Consider the following 16,648-nt stretch of genomic DNA (forward strand, 5'->3'; position numbering starts at 1 on the left):
AATATGCTTGACACGAAGACAAAATATTTTCAGACGTTTTTTTCCTTCTCTCCAATTCCCTTTCTCCTACTTGCGAACATTCTTTCAACCAATCAGAATTGGACAAAGTAACTGGTGAGGTTCGGAGTTTAATAAAGAGGAGGAAATCAATAGTGTTGGGAAATGGCCAGGAGCCATTTTGTGAAAGGGGGGAGTATTAAAATGGAAGGTAATCATCACCACCCCTGCTAATGGATGCTATTCCTCTCAAATGGGTGAAGTAATTAAAAAGGTCATTAATGTAATGAGGTTTGGTTGGAGCCTTATTTTTACAAAAAAATCTATCAGGAGAGAGACAGGAGGGATAGTAACAGCCATTGATCATGGCCTCAATTATTTATTTATTACTTTTTTGTGGCGAGTAGATACAGTAGTTTTGTTGCTGCTGTTAAGTTGCACTGTGTCATTTTTTCCAAAGTGTTTTTTGTCAGTCATCTTCATCAGTCATCTTGCGATCTTATAAATAAATAAACAAAGGACATGGATCTTTTTTTTTTTGCCATGACAACTCACCTTGTCTCGTGCACGGAACGTGAAAAACTTCGGGAACTCCCTCTGTGACCGGAATAAAGCAGAAAAGTGTGAAAAATTTACTAAAAAGTAAATGTTCAATAAATTCATTCATGAACATTCCTGCATGCGAGTCATCATAGAGCCTCAATTTTTACGATAAATTAAACACGCTTTAAGACCGTCAAACTATTCCTATTGATCTGGTGTATGTTCGGCTTTGATCCCAGCATCATATGGTAATGAACTTAATGATGTGAGAGAAAAGGAGCTTTGACAACAATGAAGCGACACATACAAACTAATGTACCCATTCATATTATAATACAACAACCCAAGCACCGAAACTAACCAGCCCTCACAGTCCACAGTGCCAATTTAATAGAAAGGGAGGGAATCTATTGTACACATTTTTAACAAGGGGGGGGGGGGACGACACTCTGCTCTGTCTTGTTTACTTACATGAAACCTCTGGTCCACTTCACAGTTCACCTGCTTTCGGAAATCCTGCCAAGTGCAGCGAAATTGGCCGTGCACGGGGGAAGACGAGTGGCGGGCGGGAGAGAGAAAGAGAAAGAGAGAGAGAGAGAGAGAGAGAGAGAGAGAGAGAGAGAGAGAGAGAGAAGAGAGAGAAGAGAGAGAAGAGGGGAGGGCGGTGGAGATGAGGCAGAGGAAAGAGAGAGAAAAGGAGAAGAGAGGTACGTGTACAGTGGCATGCACACAGCAGAACACACGTTTCAACAATGACTGTCAATTACAGCACATTCCAATTACTGTTAGAGGTCATGACAACCAAGGAAAAAAAGACACGGTTTATTTTAGATTACATGAATTGATGCGTGATCTCAGAAAGGCAGACTGGAGAAAAGGAGAAAAGAGACAGAGAGAGAGAGACGTGCAGACCGAATGTGCCGGATGCGAGAACTAACCTTTTGAGCCACCAGGAAGGTCAGCCTGCGGATGCCGTGTTCAAACAGCAGACCTTTCTGTTAAACAAAAGCACAGAAACACAGGAAACACATGTGACATTGATGTTCATATTCATATTCACATTCACAATGAGCATCGCCATTGTAATGCAAAAACCTAGAAGAGGAGGTCCTATTGCCTATACATTTTTATTTCATTTAATTTCAACTGGGTGCTGAATCCCACATACATTTAAGTACAGCACAGTACAGATTTTCAGCTTTTTTTTTCTCACATGTACCGGTATTCACACATACATTTCAAGCTGAGTGCCTTTCTTAATTTTGTAATGGCAAATTGTGATATCACACCAGATCTGACCTTTGTTTGAGTGAACTCTCGAAACAAGGCCGCCAATCCATCGTCGTCGATGTCGCTGTCGGTCTTTATGGCCACGTTGAGGATGTGAATGGGCTCGTCCTGTATGCTCTAAAGGGGGAATCAAAAACCACTCATGCATTAGTCCACAGACATAACGTGAAAGAAAAGATATAAATGGGGGCCACGTTATATTTACCGGTCTACATTCATTCATATATTAATGGCCATAGACTCAAGGTGAAGGCATTACAAGATATAAATTGAATCATCTTCTATGCTCTAAAGTCTCAAAGTCTCATCCATATATTAGCCCACTGCATCAACATGAGCTCAATAAGAGAATCAAGTCCAGTTGGAGTGCTACGTGGAACTAGTTCTTTGTAAAGATGGTGCCCTTTGGTGACAGGCTTAGTTCATTCTAAAAGTTGTAGAATACCACCAAGGCATTCATCTTCCATTTAAAAAACTTCAACGCGTTTCGCCATAAAGCCTTCGTCAGGAAGCAAGCTCAGTAGCACTACTAAATACAGTAGATGAGAGTTTCAGCTGTACTGTATGTGGACATCTCTATGTGTGTGGTTCATCTCCTTCACATTTCCTAGCCTTGGTCTACCACAAAGGCCTGTGAAAAGGATTAAAAGACAGCTCTTTTCTACCCGTTCCAGAATTCTATGCTGCGTGATGTCGCACAAAGAAGGGGAGTAGAGAAATGTTTTTCTTGGAGATGGGCGGCCTTGGATATGCAGTAAAGTGTGTCTGACGGAAACGCTCATCCTCCTGACCTTGTTGTCGTCCTCTCCGTACAGCACTGGATTTCCGCCCTCGGGAAAAGTAGGGCTGGATGGAGGAGAGTCCGAGAAACAGCTGAGCACGTCCTTAATGTTCCTGGGGAGACAAGAGGGGATCGAGCCTGATTCACACTCAAGGACAGAGCAACAGCGCAACACAAGATCAACTCACGTCCATATATTGCACAGTAGTGCTTGGTAGAAAAAATGAAAAAGACCTTTATGGTGAAGTGGACCTTTGCTAACCACAGCTAGTGCGAAGTAGCCACTTGGGTGATGCACAACAAAATCTGTAGACCAGTATGCTCACGAAACACCATTCTACTGTAAGGTGGAAAGTTAAAGAACTTTGAGCTTGTGTGTTCAAATGGAGAGAATTTTCAGTTTCTCGACATGTCTCACTTTCAATGCCATGCAGTGAACTCAATGAATGCAATGAAAGTACTCAACTTCCCATGTTTCTGTTGCAGGCACGGACACACACATTCCACACACACACCACACACACACACACACAGTACCTGGTGAACTCCTGGAATGACTGGAAGGAGACCATGGCCCCCATGCGTTGGCAGGGCGGGGTGAAGGAGGTGTCCAGGAGCACGTCATTGACGCTGGTCATGTGGACCATGCCGTAATGATTCAGGTTGGAGGAGAAGGACATCCTGTGACACGAGAAAACACACACACACACACACACACACGCACACACGCACACACACACACACACACACACACACACACACACACGCACACACGCACACACGCACACACGCACACACACATTTACACACACCAAGACATACACACACCAAGCATATGTTACCATTTTGGCCATAAAGGATGTCACTTGAAAAGAAAATTCACACAAAACACCAACACCATTCAGACCCACACCATCAAAATTGTGTCACCCGCGTTCGGCAGTCAGGTTCACCTCATCCCAGGCACATTCTGTGCAACACCAATGTACAGTATGTGATCAGATCCTATAGTCATTCCCTCATGCTTCCACACACTCACAAACAAAATCACGCCATTGGTGTTATAATTACACCCTCATAGATATCAGCGCAGGAACAACTCCACTCACTTACTTTTCTAGGAAAATGAATGGATAAATCATACCTGAGTGTATCCACAAAGGACAGCCTTGTTACAGCAGGTATAACTTACTGCTGTGGTTAAATGATAATACTCGTTTAGTTGTTGGAAACCTGATAGAAGTGGAGCCCATTGGCTTTTGTTCAATTGACAACAAAGACATGATCTCTTTCATTAAATACTTTTTGCCGAACCGAACAGTAACCACCTCTGTAATACACTCCATAGCCATCCTTGTTAAGAACAACAAAATACAACAAGACACAAGATTGAAGACAATTGGCTTGCAAGCCCTGAGAGATCACAAAGACACCGGGTTAGTGAGTACGGTAAGTGAGTGAGGAAAGGAGAAACAACATCCTCTTGGTTAACCAAGCCAGGTTCATCACTTAATCACCATTGTTGCATATCCCACAGGTATCCTTTTCAAGAACAACAAAAATCACCACCGCTTCACCCTAGTTGAAGGCAATTGGCCCGTAAGCCCACCCAGGTGTTGAAACACACATCACCGTGGTTAGTGAGTACGGTAAGTGAGTGACGGAGGTAGAGAGAGGGGGAAATAGTCATGGGTACGATAGCCCACGTGGCCACACCTGTTGTCATTTACAGGGCAGTCAGCCAGACTAACTTGAGGAGGGCTAGTGGGGGAGGAGTTAGGGGCCGCTGTGCTAGCAGTCTCGACCTTGATAGACTGCTGGTGGCGAACTGGTGGAGACATCCTCCTACATTACGAGAACAGAGACAGTGGCACACACACACGCACACACGCACAAACGCACACACACACACACACACACACACACACACACACACACACACACACACACACACACACACACACACACAACACACACACACACACACACACACACACACACACACACACACACACACACGCACACACGCACAAACGCACACACACACACACACACTTGTGCAAATGAACAAAGAGGCAAAAGCACACACATACGCATACATACGCACACGCACACACATATGCACACACGCACCAAAACACATACAATATACACACACGCACACACACAGATGCACAAAAACACACACAGACACACAATCAGACACACGAGCACCGGGCATGACAAACAAATCACATGGGTGTCATCAGCAGGCTCCCTGGCGGAGGAATTAAGCAGGACATTTACACAGCTCATTCAGACCCGGCGGGGTGCCCCACTAAAGCTAAATTAACAACAAATTAGCTTTGACGCCACATTACTTCACATGCCTACGACGCGTACACAACACAACGCGAGGAACAATTGGAGTAAAACATGGGATGCCATTACACGCCAACACACAAATACAAACACACACCTCTACAGCATGTCTGAGGACTATGACAACAAAATAAAACCAACGCATACAATATAATAGTAAAACAGTACGCTTTTTCCGGTTAGGGGTTGACTATCTCAAACTCAAACACACAGACTCGATAGCAATGGTGTCAAATGTAAGAAAAAAACAAGAGTCAACAATACCAACAAGAAAACACACAAGCAGTACACTACAGGCAGACCGGGATATTGTACATTCAGTATTTTGCAACAAATCTACATCTCGTCTCAATGTGTTAACTGTTAGACGTTTTTTTTAGAAACAAAGTGCAAACTACTTGATGCTTAACTGACGATGTCAATTCCAATTTCAAGTCCATTTCCATTTTTTAGGCATACACGTGAAGACATCTACGCTACAACCTGGATTAAACTATAGCCAGGTGTCTCCACTATCAAAACCACTAGTCTGACCATGCTTGAGACATACACTGTGTTGAGGAGTACAAACTGCACATGGGTGATCAGTAGTAGAAAGAATCGTTACTATACCTGTTTAGAGTGGGGATGTTCCCTCTGCAAGCAAACAACATTAATTATCGTTTGGTTAGTGTCAGGCAGGCACCAACATGGAGGACAGAGGAGTCACTGGCCTGAGCCTGTATGCCCGTGTGGACATGTGCGTGTGTGTCTGTGTGTGCAGACGTCTGCGCCTTCTGTCTGAAAAAAATGTTTTGCCTGGTGCATCAACTTAAAAAAAAAGTACTCCAAAATGGTGAGAATCGCTAAGGCACACACAATGGCAGACGCAAATAATATACACATTAAAAGCAAGAAAAAAATTCTGTAACACATTTCTTTTTCTATACATTTTTCTAGGCTTCAATAGATCTATTCATTATTTGCATCAGCCATTGTGTATGCCTCAGTTCTGCTCAGCACTGTGAGCTTGAGTTGCCATACGCAGCCATTCTAGTCCTAGGCAGACTCATCTGCCTAGCAGCATGAAGGTCAAAGGGGTACCCTGGATACACACGCATCACATGGCACTTTGCAGACAGGAGAGGGAAGCGAAAGAAGCTTGATTGACAAAAAATTACGCTGAATATTGGGTCAGTGTTATCTAATTGGTCAAGTTCATTTTTTAATATTAACAGAATGAAGGATTTTCTTAAATTTCACTTTAATCATAGAAAAATAGAAAAAGTAAAAGTTGCCAATCAGAATATAGGGTCATTTTGGAGCAGACAGAACACACACGCTTGGCCAATGACTGCTCCTCACACACACATCATGCAAAAACTCAAAACGTGTCTCACGTAAAACGACTGCAAATGTTAAATTTGCAGTACAGACACAACAGCCAATTTTTAAACATTTACTGTGATAATCAGAGCATGCAAGAATTAATAACTTGGTTAATTACAAGCACAAAAAGTTCAGTCATAAAACATGCAAAAACACATTAAGATTATGATAAATATTAAGCTCAGTCGAAAAGCCATGCAAAGACACAGTTACTTGGACAAAACAATAAATGTAAGCATGGAGGTGGTGATTAATGGCAACATGCATGTTCAAGCACACACTGGCTCGCTCTCTCTCGCACACTCCCACACACACACTCACACACACACACACACAGCATGACGCCTTGGGTGCACAGCAAAACTATAAGCCACAAAGACCAACTTCTGAAGAGCCACAGAAAACAGTGGTCTACACTAGTTTCTGTTAGTAAAGCACAACTCTCTCTCTTGATCACAACCTGTTCAATAATTCAATGTTCAATAATTACGGCTCGTTTTCATGAATTTGGTGGCTCAAAGCCACAATCTTTGTTACAAAACAAAGAGATTTGGACACTGGATTACCAAGCATCACTGAAACCCTTTGAGTCAAACTGAATTTACACCCTCATGATTGGGCACTAGTCTGACCTAACCTGGCCTAGGGAAAACCCTTGCACTTTCATTTCAGCACAACAGTGGAGGAGATTCGGATGATATGTGCCTCCTTACCAGCACAAACACATAGCTCACCGCTCCCAATCTCCTCCATGACTCTGCACTTGCTAGGGGATCGGTGGTTAAGGGTGTGGGAGGTGGGCAGCAGTGGGAGGGGATGTGGGGGGCAGAGGGAGGCAAGCTTGCAGAGCATCATGGGTAGGTACCTGTTGGGGTGCGAGGTGGGCAGCATGAATTGGAACTCTACCACGCAGGTGTTGTCCTTCAGCTGCCGATGCTGTACACTGTTGAGCTCGTAGGCAATGTATGCCCTACGCACATAGACCTGAGGACGCACACACACACACACACACACACACACACACACACACACACACACACACACACACACACACACATTAGCAAAAGTGCAGCCACCCACACACACTTGTGATGCACATTGACACAGAAAAACAACTCGGTGAACAGTGATATGCTGTACAAAACAAGAAGTATGAAACAGATGCAGTGCTGGGAGCATCATACTGTATCTGCTAGTGGTGTCAACAATAATCGATTTGGCGATGCTATGCAATGCGGGGCATGGGCGATCCAATTCAATGCGGCAAGTTCCAGAATCAATGCGGCAATTTTTTCAAGTTTCAATTACTTCCGTTAAATTAAATAAAAGAACTTCAAAGCATTGAAAACTGCAAGACTGATACAGAAAACAGCCAATAAATTGTTGCTCAGTATCTGACTACTTGTATTGCCTCATCATGACTGATGAAACATTGCTTTGCTTTCAGTAGAAATGTAATGCATTGCAGTGCATTGTAGAATTGAATCGGATCGAATCGAAACCTCCCAAATCGAAATCGAATCAAATCGTGAGGGCAGTGCCAATGCACACCAGTAGTATCTGCCTACCTCCAGTGCAGCCATCCTCACCACCGCATTGGTGTGGTAGAAGAAGTTGGGGAGCACATCGAAGATGGATGTCTCGGACAAGATAAGTTTCTGAAAAACAAAAATACAATATGAAGAACAGGGCACTTGCACCACCTCAATATCAAAAGAAAATAATTAAAAGAATCATTAAAAGGTGACTTTCATCCAAAACTCATAGAACCTTGGTTACATACATTGCCTTTGTTATATACATAACCATCGTTTTAGTTTCACAGAGCAGGTTACTGAACTCACCTGCAGGTTCTCTATGCAGAACTGATGGCCGTACATGTCGATGGCCGACAGGAAGATGGACTCCACCTGGTTGTGCCGCAGCTCATAGGAGGGCAGATGAGAAGCAATCAGCACCTGAGATTCCCAGAGGAGAGAGAGAGAGCAGTGTGGAACAGAAGAGAGACTGTCAACACTAAGCTCTCAGCACCAACATTCACTTAAAATTAAGAGTTCTGCATGGTAATGATGTCACATATTACATCAGATTAAATGCTTACAATACGGTATATTACATGCTTATATTACGGTATATTGCTTCAGCTCTGGTCTCACTACATGATGAGTTTGGATAAAGTCCACAGCTTTCTCAGGTGCTCAGTTACTTCAACCTCAGTACCGTATGCAATATTTTAAGGACATTCTAGTATAGTATAGTATAGTATAGTATACATTCTTCAAGTATTGTTCACACTACATGGAATGTGTATTTGGACAATCGTCCAAAATGGATGTTTGTATGGATGGATGTATACAAATACAAAGCCTTTCAATGTCATTACACAAGTATACATGTATGGATGGGTGGATGGTTGGGCTGTGGTGGGCAGAAGAGGTTAGGCTGTGGGGCCTGTTAACGAGGCTGGAGCTGGAAGAAGACAATCTGGGCACTCCCCAAGCAGAGGCATTGGCAGCGGCCAGTGGCTTGTTGGCACGGCCTTGCTCTTCCTGCCAGCTCCAGTCTTGCCCTGCCTGGCCAGGGGCTGGCACAGCTGGCATGGCGGTGGGCTTACAGTACCTGGCGCGCTCTCAGGGCCACCTTGGCATTGGTGGTCTTGCTGAGCTGGGTCAGCTCCGTCAGAATGGCCATCAGCTCGTCCGTCAGCGTGGGGTCCCGCCCACACAGCTGGTCCTATAGGAACAGGGGAAAGAGAGGAGAGGGGCAGGTGCAACTCAATTACATCCAATGACAAGACGTCAGCAATGAACCGTTTAAATAGTATGGTTCACAACTTAGCATTGGAGAAGGGAGAATGGAGAACTGAATTACGTAATTGCCTCCAATAGGACATGGAAGAGATGGGCATTTTAGGCAATACTTTAAGCAACATACAGTCGATAAAGATTATACTTGAGGTGCATTGTATTCACACAAATCAAGTCCAAAATGCATTTGAAGTGATACTGATGCAACATCAACATGTACAACATGAAAAAAGCCAGACAAATAACAGGAATAGAGAAAGAGATGAGAGAGAAATTGAGAAGGAGAAAGGGGGCAAGAAAACAAGAGCAAAGAACAGGACACTTTCCTCATTAATATAAACCTGATGTAGCTCTATGAATAAATAATAGGAACTAATAATATAACCTTGAGAGAGAATCAAACACAAGCCTTGTTAATACTTCATTAAGAAATAATAAATTAGCCACAGAAAGTAATTTGTGAGAGGAAAAAAACAGCAAGAAATTGGAAATCCAGGGAAATGTTATCGCACATCATTTGACCCGTTTAAAAAGGAGAAATTGGAAACCATACTGCAAGATAACATCTCTGGAAAAATATTTTGAAAGAGTTGACCTCTAAAAAGGTCTCATAAACAAAGTAAGCACAGCTGCCAACATTTAGAAATGTATATTTCTATGTCCCAAATAATTTCAGAATATATTGCAGAGAGACAAGTAGATAGTTTTTAGTGAATGTGAGGTAGTGGATACGTCACTGTTGAGTGTTTAGAGAGCTACACAGAGAACCGATATGTCACTGTAAGCAATTTAAGTAATTAAGTTTGTGCGCAAAAAGCAAGCTGCAAAATGTGGCAAGGAAAATAACATATATAAAAAAAACCTTTTAATCTCCGCCAAGGAGGTTATGTTTTCGGTCGTGTTTGCCTGTCTGTCTGTTTGGTTTTTTGTCTGTCTGTCAGCAGGATGACTCAAAAACAATATGAACGGATTTGGATGAAACTTTGTGAAGATGTTGGAAATGACAAAAGGAGCAAAGTGATTAAATTTTGGGGGTGATCCAGATCACGATCCAGAATCTGGATTTTTTTAAACATTCTTCACCATTACGGGATAGGGCAGATTTTGACATTCCAGTTTCTAACTCGACAAAAAGAGGCAAGAAAGACTTGGAAAAAAATATATAGAACATTTGACTATATCACACCCTATAAAACAGCTTCCTTGGCAGAAGTCTGCACTCTCTGAGTGCATTTCTAGTTTTAAATTATTTTTCTGGCACTTGCCGTTTCCACACATCTCACTGAAACCTGGGATAAGCTCATTAAAAAACAAATTGGGCAATATTAACCATAACAACACATTAAATCACTGAATATAACGGAAATAAACTGTGTGTGTGTGTGCTAATAAATTCTAACCAACCTAAAATAAGTGAAATATTTTGGGGGGTGTAAAGTCTTATATTTGAGATGCTGAAGTTTGTTGTGAATTCAAACATGATTTCTCAAGCTGACTTTAGATATCAGTTTGAGAACAGGCATAAAATATGCATTGTGAATGCCCACACTTGGGCTCGCAGGCCCACGGGGACCCCGGTTCGAGTCCGGACGGGGTCATTTCTCAACCCTAGCCCATCTCTCTGCACATTCACTTCCTGTCGCACCTTCACGGTCCTATCCGAAATTAAGGCCCAAAAAGCCCATAAAAATATCTTTCAAAAAATTTAATAAATGTACATCAACCTTTAATTACTAGCCCAAATCATAAACCTGTCCAGCTCTAGCCAACATGGGAGATGATTTTTGTACTTACGATAAGCATGGTGACAAGGGAGTTTTTCTTGGTCACTTGGGCGTGGGAGAAAATGTAGTTCAGCACATTGGCCATGTCACCTTTGTTTTCCTCCCGTAGTTGAAACACACACTTGTCATAATGCCCTGAGAATAAACAAAGAACACACAGTCAGATACACAGCCAGTCAGGCAGAATGAACTTCCATAAACATTGCCATGGTGAGAACACTGTTGTGTTGTGCTGGTGTGAAGACACATACTGCCATCACATGGACACAAATGAGAACTACACCATTTACATGACTACCCACATTGGCAAGAAAACAAAGGTTATGTATATAACCACGGTTCTATGAGTTCCGGATGACCGCCAGAGCTTGGCAGTCACTCAAATTTTGCCAAGAGGACATTCCCTGGGTGCACCGCTCTTTTAACCCCGACCCCGGTGTCACCCAGGTTACAAGTGAATTTGTTGTTATTAAATACTCGACCTGCACGGAAACATATCATCTCCAATAAGTTAAAGATTGCATAACAGACTGAAAAATAGCATTATATGCTGCATTTTCCTCATTGGTCATCAACACCTATTCGTACTAGTCCTGAAGTTTTTCCTGCTGGTCACAACTACACGATTTGAAAACTTGGACTCAAAAAAGGTGTCTAAACAGAATGCAGCAAGGATGGCGTGATTTGCCTCCAAGGTAGAGGGCTTTGTTCTCACCGTGCTGAAACTGGACCTCCACCTTCAGGTACTGGCGCAGTAGGTCCATCACCACAGCCTTCATGTGCCCACGGATGCCACTACGGTACCTGACACGGCATGGTGGACAGACAACACACTTAGCAATGCATGGCTGGTTATACAATGTTTTAAGAACAAGTGTGGTCAACTGCAGGTAAATTAACTAAGTCTTAGGTTGCATGAAACCAGGTTATGGAATTGAATTGGATAAATATTTCTTTATCTGAAGTTGAGAATATTTTCTTCATTAAAAAAATGGTTATACAGTGCATTGGACTGGTTACAAAGTGTGATCAACACTTTGTTAGTGCTGCATTAATGAGTTACCCAGCAAGCACACCAGAGGCGACCTGACTACAAAGATTCAATGGACGGTGTTCACAGCAAGAGCGACACGAGCAATGGAAGCGACAGAGTATGCTCGTTAAAAAGCAGAGTGCAAGCATTACAACATTCCAATTGTTAATGATTCGACTGTCACTCAAGTGGTGTAATGGTGTACTGTATCTGTGCCACTAGACTTACTTCTGGACCAGCTGCACGATGCTCTGGGTGTTCATGAAGAAGACCTCCCTCTCAGACTTCCTGTTCAGAGTGGCTGCGTGGCTGTCCAGGATGTTGGCAATCTACAGTAGAAAAGGTGAAGATTAAGTAGGTAGCAGTACTCGTGCTACGTACAGTACAGGTCAAAGGTATGGACTCACCTTCTCATTTATGCATTCTCTTTATTTTCGTGGATTTTCATTGTGTATTTTCATGCAGGGCATCAAAACTGTGCATGAACACATGGAGAATTACGTACTTACCAAAAAATATCATTCTAGCTGTTGTCCAACAGCAATGACAGCTGTCTATCCACCTGACGTTGACACGGCACAACTGATGGCCCCACACATTTCAATAAGCGTATTCTTGTCCATTTTCAAATAAAAATGCCCAGACAGTCATGTCAATCCTAATTGAACATTAAAGTCCTCCAATAACTCACTAGAATTGTGGAACTGGAATTTTGAGATCTACAGTAAAACCTAGTTTTAAACACTTGCCAATAAAAGCATTTTACATACATTTTCTTGATATGATATTGAGTCACAGCCAGTTACTTGGAGAGGTAAAACCTGTGTTGGAGGGAATCTGGGGCAGGGTTTTTCACTTTTACTTTTACTTTTTGTCTCACTGTTTCACCTGGATAATCAGCTATGTTGACCAAGTGACCTATTATCAGATCAAGAAAATCTGTCTTGTATTGCTTGTATAAATTAAAATGGACTCGAATGACTGAGTATTTTTACTTGAAAATAGACAGAAAAATAAGCTTGTTGAAACATGTGGGGCCCTCAGTTTTGTTGTGTTGATGTCACGTTTTGCCATTTTTTGATATTTTTAAAATAATTGTTTTTATGTTTTATATATTTTCATTTTTTTGTTAGGCAAACAATTATACACATGTTCATGCACAGAAATAATGCCCTCTCTGAAAATGTATTGTGTTCTTTAAAAAGCCACACAAATAAAGAGAATTAATTAAATGAGAAGGTGAGTCCATACTTTTGGCCTGTACTGTATGTGCTCTATTAGTTCATGTTACCATCATCCCTTTCCCACCATCTTTTTCCAATACATTACATTACACTTAGCTGACACTTTTATCCAAACGCCTTAGTTATTTTAAGTATAGGGTGTTGGTTACAGTCCCTGGAGTAGTGTGAGGTCAGGTGCCTTGCTCAAGGGCACCTCATCCATGGAGTCAGATAGGGAGCGGACGAATGGGATTCGAAACTGCAACCCTCTGATGTACAGCATATCACGAAAGTGACTACACCCCTGCAGTTTTGGCAGAGTTGTGAGTATATCTTTTCATAGTTAAGCATAAAAAATTTCACTTTGACACAATGTATTCTCCATAGGATTGCATTCAAATCTCACACCAATATATTTAAGCCAGGCGCACACTCAAAATGTAAAAGTTCAATGAAAAGAAAGGTTGAAACGCACACGATGACCTCCCTTTTAATCCATTTTCATTTCGAGACGATTCGATCCAACACGGCCCCTTCTCTACCGGATTTCAATCTGGGGTATACTCACTTTTGTTGGGTACATGTTCAAACATTAATGGCTGTATTTAGGTTTTTTCTGAGTGAACAAGAAATTTAAGCGGTTAAATATGTTGTTTAAAGGTCACTAAACATTGTGTCAACCAGTGTTAATTTCGTCAACCACGACGATGACGAAAATATTTCGTCAACGCCCCTTTTTCCCTTGACGATGACGAGACGATGACGCACTAAAAATTGCCTCCAGCAAATAAAAATATGACGAAAATAAAAAATATTTTCGTCAAGGAGACTAAGACGAGACGAAATTTACAAGCCATGGACGAATGGACATTAAAAAATATAATTATTTATAATTAATTTGTAATTTATAATTGTAATATAGGCCAAAGTGTCTTCATAGGTTAGAACTTCATAGGTTATTGCGCGCTCACGCTGTTGCCTCGCTTGTCTCTGCTGGCAGCCAGCCAGTGCATGGCGCGGCTCAGTCAGTAGTTCTGTAGCCTAGTAGTTCAGTGAGTCCATTTAAGTTGAGTTTAGGTCCTAAAACATTCCCAGAGAAAGAGAAAAAATAGCCGACGTTGAGGAAGTGTTAATTTTGAAACATGTTCAACAACCCTCTTGTCCATGACGAAGACATGTGTTTCTGCAGTAATGACAGTCGTCGTGCCAATCCTCCTCTGATACTGTCATGTTAAACCTCTTCGAGCTTCCACTTAGGCTGCCCGGCGTTCGTTGTCTGTTCTTTTTTTGTAATGTTTGCTATATTTGTTGTTTAACCACATGAGTAGGCAGTTCGCAAGCAAATCATGAAGGTCGGATTTGTGAATTTATTTAAATCAGTCACCGCGGGAGCGCGCGCCAGCGGAGAGAAAGTTGGCCTGTCTAAACAGAGGCACGGCTACTGCAGTTTTGAAAAGAATCAATGGATGGGCGATCGCTAAGGAGTTTTAAACTGTTGAGATTTGAAACTTGTTCTTGTCGAGAGCAACGCTAAAAGACCCAAGGAAGTCGACAGCATTTCCATGCGTCTGCAGCGTCTTCCTAAGTTCCAAAAACTCTTTTCAGGGTCATGCTTATCGAGCCTCGACACCCCCGACAAACAAAACAGCATTAGTGTTTAAATATTTGTATGTAGGCCTACATGTCCTTTCTATCGTCCAGTCTGCATACCCCTGCCTAACTATTTTCCCTGGGACTTTTGCAGGGCATACGAAGTGTGCTCGCGCAATCTATTTAAGCCTATATTCCACGCATGCCGCACTCATTATCGTTCTAGTCGCATTGCCAATTGAAAACAAAAACCGCTAACTTGCATAGTCTAACATCAGCAATATTTTATCCGACTCGTGGTCATCGGGAAGCCACTATCAGGGAGACTTCTTGAACTTCATTGAGACTTGGGATGCCTGGTCTTCCCACTGCAGGCTTTAAGTCACGCGGTCAGGTGAAGAAGAGCATGTAGCTTCCTCCGTGATCAAACTCAAAATCAAATAATATGCAGCAGCTTCTAATGCACGAGAGAGAGAGAGAGAGAGAGAGAGAGAGAGAGAGAGAGAGAGAGAGAGAGAGAGAGAGAGAGAGAGAGAGAGAGAGAGAGAGAGAGAGAGAAGCCTGCACCTGGAAGTGTGTGTGTGTGTGTGTGTGTGTGTGTGTGTGTGTGTGTGTGTGTGTGTGTGTGTGTGTGTGTGTGTGTGTGTGTGTGTGTGTGTGTGTGTGTGTGTGTGTGTGTGTGTGTGTGTGTGCGCGCAATGCTCTTTTGCTCTATGATGTTGAAATGACTGATATGGGTTTTGGTGGAAAATGACCAAGTGACAAGGTGAATATTTCCTACAATAGGCTATATTAGTAATACTTTCTGAAATAACAATAGCCATTGTAGGTTATTTATTTCACACCACAATATTGACTAAAATGACTAAAATTTGAAATGTTGACGAAAATGACTAAAATGACTAAAATTTGACTATGACTAAAATTGATTTTCGTCATTTTGACTAAGACTAAGACTAAATTGGGAAGGCAATGACTAAAATCTGACTAAGACTAAAATTTATTTTCATCATTGTGACTAAGACTAAGACTTATTTATCAAAAAAAGCTGACAAAATTAACACTGGTGTCAACGTGAATCTTTTTTATGCTTTCCTATGAAAAGATATACCGTATTGGCCCGAATATAATACGTGGTTTTTGTTATAAAAATAGCACTCTAAAAAGGGGGGTTGTCTTATTTCCGCGCGCTAGACTAAATAGAGTCAATATTTTTATTATTATCATTTTTTTTTTTTTACTTAACCTGAATGCAGCCATTATGCTTCACAACAATGCCACAAAACTAAGTTTTGGATGCTGTCATCAGCCAAGGTCATCTGTGTGCGCGAGAGAGCGGCGCCTTTTGACAAGCGATGCCTATTTGACGATATGCATCACAACGATGCAACAACACAGAATAATGGTTAGGGCAAGAGATTGCCTTGCCCTTGTTCATATAAAATCACTAAGAGTTTTACCCTTGGTACAAAATGAATACCGATTGGACTTCTTCAACGTGGTGCTGGCAGCGCATGGGATTCAAATGCAATGCGTCAAACTGCTTTTGGTCACATTTGGTTTCTACAGTCCAACGGAAAACTTTGGATGCATAAAATGAACGGCGATTTGGCGAGATGGCTGCTGGTTAGATATTGCTGTCAACTGAGCATTTTGCAAAATCTGTGCATTGCACAATAGGTAGCCCATCTCTACTGGACTGGTTGCCTGGCTGGCGCAGACTAATGCTCTGAGTGTAGGCTATGTTGCGTCGGACTTAGAACAGGCGGGCCCAGGCGGCTGTAGCCTACTGGAGCTTGACAGGTAAAGTGAGCAAAGAAAGGGAAAGGGTATGAGTAGCCATCTGTGGTCTTTTATCATGAAAATTATAT

General features: G+C 42.1%; 1 protein-coding gene across 6 annotated transcripts in view; it reads right to left on the reverse strand.

Annotated features, from left to right (window-relative positions):
- acaca (acetyl-CoA carboxylase alpha) overlaps nucleotides 1-16,648 on the reverse strand; it is a 94,245-nt gene that overhangs the window by 44,491 nt on the left and 33,106 nt on the right. The window contains exons 21-35 of one of the 6 annotated variants that reach the window (XM_063203376.1): nucleotides 12,193-12,293; nucleotides 11,647-11,735; nucleotides 10,942-11,066; nucleotides 8,960-9,073; nucleotides 8,185-8,298; nucleotides 7,909-7,998; nucleotides 7,206-7,324; nucleotides 5,585-5,608; nucleotides 4,328-4,456; nucleotides 3,149-3,292; nucleotides 2,622-2,724; nucleotides 1,840-1,947; nucleotides 1,479-1,535; nucleotides 1,012-1,056; nucleotides 553-594 (exon numbers count right to left, since the gene is read on the reverse strand). In XM_063203376.1, the coding sequence (XP_063059446.1) occupies nucleotides 553-594; nucleotides 1,012-1,056; nucleotides 1,479-1,535; nucleotides 1,840-1,947; nucleotides 2,622-2,724; nucleotides 3,149-3,292; nucleotides 4,328-4,456; nucleotides 5,585-5,608; nucleotides 7,206-7,324; nucleotides 7,909-7,998; nucleotides 8,185-8,298; nucleotides 8,960-9,073; nucleotides 10,942-11,066; nucleotides 11,647-11,735; nucleotides 12,193-12,293 (1,404 nt within the window). The remainder of the gene's footprint in view (nucleotides 1-552; nucleotides 595-1,011; nucleotides 1,057-1,478; nucleotides 1,536-1,839; nucleotides 1,948-2,621; nucleotides 2,725-3,148; nucleotides 3,293-4,327; nucleotides 4,457-5,584; nucleotides 5,609-7,205; nucleotides 7,325-7,908; nucleotides 7,999-8,184; nucleotides 8,299-8,959; nucleotides 9,074-10,941; nucleotides 11,067-11,646; nucleotides 11,736-12,192; nucleotides 12,294-16,648) is intronic. The other 5 variants (XM_063203378.1, XM_063203377.1, XM_063203379.1 and 2 more) reach the window with 5 other exon arrangements.

This window comes from Engraulis encrasicolus, chromosome 7, assembly GCF_034702125.1.
Source record: "Engraulis encrasicolus isolate BLACKSEA-1 chromosome 7, IST_EnEncr_1.0, whole genome shotgun sequence".
In the NCBI taxonomy this organism is placed as follows: domain Eukaryota; kingdom Metazoa; phylum Chordata; class Actinopteri; order Clupeiformes; family Engraulidae; genus Engraulis; species Engraulis encrasicolus.